The sequence below is a fragment of the Entelurus aequoreus genome, linkage group LG27 (assembly GCF_033978785.1).
Source record: "Entelurus aequoreus isolate RoL-2023_Sb linkage group LG27, RoL_Eaeq_v1.1, whole genome shotgun sequence".
In the NCBI taxonomy this organism is placed as follows: Eukaryota; Metazoa; Chordata; class Actinopteri; order Syngnathiformes; family Syngnathidae; genus Entelurus; species Entelurus aequoreus.
The window spans coordinates 3,839,136-3,844,135 of NC_084757.1; the positions used below are offsets into that span (position 1 = coordinate 3,839,136).

General features: G+C 34.0%; 1 protein-coding gene across 3 annotated transcripts in view; it reads right to left on the reverse strand.

Annotated features, from left to right (window-relative positions):
• Nucleotides 1–5,000, reverse strand: part of tmem131 (transmembrane protein 131) — a 148,190-nt gene that overhangs the window by 139,095 nt on the left and 4,095 nt on the right. For 2 of the 3 annotated variants that reach the window (XM_062039122.1, XM_062039121.1), the window contains exon 2: nucleotides 2,084–2,178. The exons of the other annotated variant lie outside the window; for it this stretch is intronic. In XM_062039122.1, coding sequence (XP_061895106.1) covers nucleotides 2,084–2,178 — 95 coding nt within the window. The remainder of the gene's footprint in view (nucleotides 1–2,083; nucleotides 2,179–5,000) is intronic. 3 annotated transcript variants of the gene reach the window in all.

Below are 5,000 nucleotides of genomic sequence, written 5' to 3' on the forward strand. Positions count from 1 at the left end.
CTTATAACTTTCAGAAAGACAATTTTAGAGAAAAAATCCAACCTTAAAATTATTTTAGGATTTTTAAACACATATACCTTTTTACCTTTTAATTTCCTTCCTCTTCTTTCCTGACAATTTAAATCAATGTTCAAGTAAATTTATTTTTTTTATTGTAAAGAATAATAAATACATTTTAATTTAATTCTTCATTTTAGCTTCTGTTTTTTCGACGAAGAATATTTGTGAAATATTTCTTCAAACCTATTATGATTAAAATTCAAAAAAAATATTCTGGCAAATCTAGAAAATCTGTAGAATCAAATTTAAATCTTATTTCAAAGACTTTTGAATTTCTTTTAAAATGTTTCTTCTGGAAAATCTAGAAGAAATAATGATTTGTCTTTGTTAGAAATATAGCTTGGTCCAATTTGTTATATATTCTAACAAAGTGCAGATTGGATTTTAACCTATTTAAAACATGTCATCAAAATTCTAAAATTAATCTTAATCAGGAAAAATTAGTAATGATGTTCCATTAATAATTTTTTTAATTTTTTGAAAAAAATTCGAGTTAGCTAGTTTTTCTCTTCTTTTTTTCGGTTGAATTTTGAATTTTAGAGAGTCGAAATGGAAGATAAACTATGTTTCAAAATTTAATTGTAATTTTTTGTGTGTTTTCTCCTCTTTTAAACCGTTCAATTAAGTGTAAATATCATGAATTATTAATAATAACATAGAGTTAAAGGTAAATTGAGCAAATTGGCTATTTCTGGCAATTTATTTAAGTGTGTATCAAACTGGTAGCCCTTCGCATTAATCAGTACCCAAGAAGTAGCTCTTGGTTTCAAAAAGGTTGGTGACCCCTGCTCTATGTTATTCATTCACAACATAGAGGCTAATGCCACCACTTTAGCTCACAATACAATAATTGTTTGTTCCCAAATATTTTGAAGTTGCACAGATTACATTTTGGGCACATATGTGACTAAAATGGTTGTAAATTCAAGCCCTGGAAATATTACTTAATTTCTTGAACTAAAGTTATATCTGGATCGGGATAATTTGGCTTGTATATAATATATTTATATATATATATATATATTATGGCAAGTCGTTAAGGAAATTAAATATATATGGAAGTCTGAATAGAAATGAGAAACTTTTATATATACTGTAAATAAGAAAGACTTAGAGTCCGACTGTCTGCTGATCTGAAAAAGAGCCAAAGTTGTCAAAGAGCTGAGGGACCATCTTCAAAGTGCAATGCTGAAACAAATAATGCAAACAATAAAATGTAACTTCCAGGGCTTGAGATCAACGTAGTCCCGTCGTCACGGGGACGGTAAAAAAAAAATGCACGGGACAAAATTAAATGCTCCCCGGGACGATGGCTTTTAACCATTTTCTTTCTTTTTCTTTTTATGTATTTATTCATTTTACATTAAATGTCTTGGTTTTTCCACCCTCTGAAAATCCTATGAAATGTTTAACAAGCCATCCTATAATAATACAACAGCTATTAATGTAACAATACAATAAAACAAATATATTTAATGTTTTTTTTCATTATTTTAACTGTATATAGATTCTACAACAAACACAAAACTTAAAAAATAAATTATTTACAATTGCAGACACAAGGTTCTTGTTCTGCAGTGCTGTGTGCTAATGTGCTTCGTACACCTGCAGGACCGCAAGCAAGGTCGTAGAGAAAATGCGGACTGGATTTTGAGTGATGTGGGCATTTTCTATATGAACAAGTGGAATGGATTGGATACCGACGCACTAAAGGGGCTCTCTACCTTACACTATGAAGTGAAGGGAAACTGAGTGAATAATGACAAGTTATATTATTATTTATTTAAACTCATATTCGGGCCACTTTATAATAAATATGTCGGCATGTATTTGTTAAAAAAAAAAAAAAAAAAAAATTTTTTTTTTTTTTTAACACCAAATTATTTAGGGGGGCTTAAGAACATTTTAGGGGGGCTTGAGCCCCCTAAAATAGGCCTAACAACGCCAATGGCAGATATTATACGTTTATGCATCCTTTTGCTCCTTTTCATTCAGGATTAATTTTAACGTTAGAGGTAGTCACCTGAAATGGTTTTCACTTCACAGGTGTGCTTGAAGCTCATGGAGAGAATGCCAGGAGTGTGCAAAGCAGTCATCAGAGTGGCTATTTTGAAGAAACTACAATACAAAACATGTTTTCAGTTATTTCACCTTTTTTGTTGTTAAGTACATAACTCCACATGTGTTCATTCATAGTTCTGATGTGACAATCTACAATGTAAATAGTCATGAAAATAAAGAAGGTGTGTCCAAACGCTTGGCCTGTACTGTACTTGGCCTGTACTGTACATGGAAGCTCAATAGCACCACCTTGTGTCACAAAGAACATTAACATAATCATAATAGTAAGAAAGAAAGAAAAGAAGAAAAATCTAACAAATCTCGGCACCGTTTACAACACATACACTATATTGACAAAAGTATTTGGCCACCCATCCAAATGATGAGAATCAGGTGTCCTAATCACATGGCCCGGCCACAGGTGTATACAATCAAGCACTTAGGCATGGAGACTGTTTCTACAAACATCTGTGAAAGAATGGGCCGCTCTCAGTGATTTCCAGCATGGAACTGTCATAGGATGCCACCTGTGCAACAAATCCAATCGTGAAATTTCCCCGCTCCTAAATATTCCAAAGACAACTGTGGGCTTTGTTATAAGAAAAGTGAAGAGTTTGGGAACAACAGCAACTCAGCCACCAAGTGGTAGGCCACGTAAACTGACAGAGAGGGATCAGCGGATGCTGAAGCGCATCGTGCAAAGAGACTTTCTGCACAGTCAGTTGCTACAGAGCTCCAAACTTCATGTCAATCAATCAATCAATCAATGTTTATCTAAATAGCCCTCAATCACAAGTGTCTCAAAGGGCTGCACAAGCCACGACGACATCCTCGGTTCAGAGCCCGCAAAAGGGCAAGGAAAAACTCACAACCCAGTGGGATGTCAATGTGAATGACTATGAGAAACCCTGGAGATGACCGCAGATGTGGGTGACCCCCACCCCCTCTAGGGGAGACCGGATGCAATGGACGTCGAGTGGGTCTAGCATAATAGTGTGAAAGTCCAGTCCATAGTGGATCTAACATAATAGTGAGAGTCCAGTCCATAGTGGATCTAACATAATAGTGAGAGTCCAGTCCATAGTGGATCTAACATAATAGTGTGAGAGTCCAGTCCATAGTGGATCTAACATAATAGTGTGAGAGTCCAGTCCATAGTGGATATAACATAATAGTGAGAGTCCAGTCCATAGTGGATATAACATAATAGTGTGAGAGTCCAGTCCATAGTGGATCTAACATAATAGTGTGAGAGTCCGGTCCATAGTGGATATAACATAATAGTGTGAGAGTCCAGTCCATAGTGGATCTAACATAATAGTGTGAGAGTCCAGTCCATAGTGGATCTAACATAATAGTGAGAGTCCAATCCATAGTGGATCTAACATAATAGTGTGAGAGTCCAGTCCATAGTGGATATAACATAATAGTGTGAGAGTCCAGTCCATAGTGCATCTAACATAATAGGGAGAGTCCAGTCCGTAGTGGATCTAACATAATAGTGAGAGTCCAGTCCATAGTGACCTTCCAATTAGCCCACGTACAGTACACAGAGAGCTTTATGGAATGGGTTTCCATGGCTGAGCAGCTGCATCTAAGCCAGGGGTCACCAACGCGGTGCCCGCGGGCACCAGGTAGCCCGTAAGGACCAGATGAGTAGCCCGCTGGCCTGTTCTAAAAATAGCTCAAATAGCAGCACTTACCAGTGAGCTGCCTCTATTTTTTAAATTGTATTTATTTACTAGCAAGCTGGTCTCGCTTTGCCCGACATTTTTAATTCTAAGAGAGACAAAACTCAAATAGAATTTGAAAATCCAAGAAAATATTTTAAAGAGTTGGTCTTCACTTGTTTAAATTCCTTAATTTTTTTTACTTTGCTTCTTATAACTTTCAGAAAGACAATTTTAGAGAAAAAATACAACCTTAAAAATGATTTTAGGATTTCTAAACACATATACCTTTTTACCTTTTAAATTCCTTCCTCTTCTTTCCTGACAATTTAAATCAATGTTCAAGTAAATTTTTTTTTTTTATTGTAAAGAATAATAAATACATTTTAATTTAATTCTTCATTTTAGTTTCTGTTTTTTCGACGAAGAATATTTGTGAAGTATTTCTTCAAACTTATTATGATTAAAATTTAATAAAAATATTCTGGCAAATCTAGAAAATCTGTAGAATCAAATTTAAATCTTATTTTAAAATCTTTTGAATTTATTTTAAAATGTTTGTTCTGGAAAATCTAGAAGAAATAATGATTTGTCTTTGTTAGAAATATAGCTTGTTCCAATTTTTTATATATTCTAACAAAGTGTAGATTGGATTTTAACCTATTTAAAACATGTCATCAAAATTCTAAAATTAATCTTAATCAGGAAAAATTACTAATGATGTTCCATAAATTATTTTTAAATTTTTTTCAAAAAGATTCAAATTAGCTAGTTTTTCTGTTCTTTTTTTCGGTTGAATTTTGAATTTTAAAGAGTCGAAATTGAAGATAAACTATGTTTCAAAATTTAATTGTCATTTTTTTCGTGTTTTCTCTTCTTTTAAACCGTTCAATTAAGTGTAAATATCATTAATTATTAATAATAACATAGAGTTAAAGGTAAATTGAGCAAATTGGCTATTTCTGGCAATTTATTTAAGTGTGTATCAAACTGGTAGCCCTTCGCATTAATCAGTACCCAAGAAGTAGCTCTTGCTTTGAAAAAGGTTGGTGACCCCTGATCTAAGCCATACATCACCAAGTTCAATGCGAAGCGTGGGATGCAGTGATGTAAAGGACATCACCACTGGACCGTAGAGCAGTGGAGACGCCTTCTTTGGACTGATGAATCACACTTTTCCATCTGGCAATCTGATGGACCAGTCTGGGT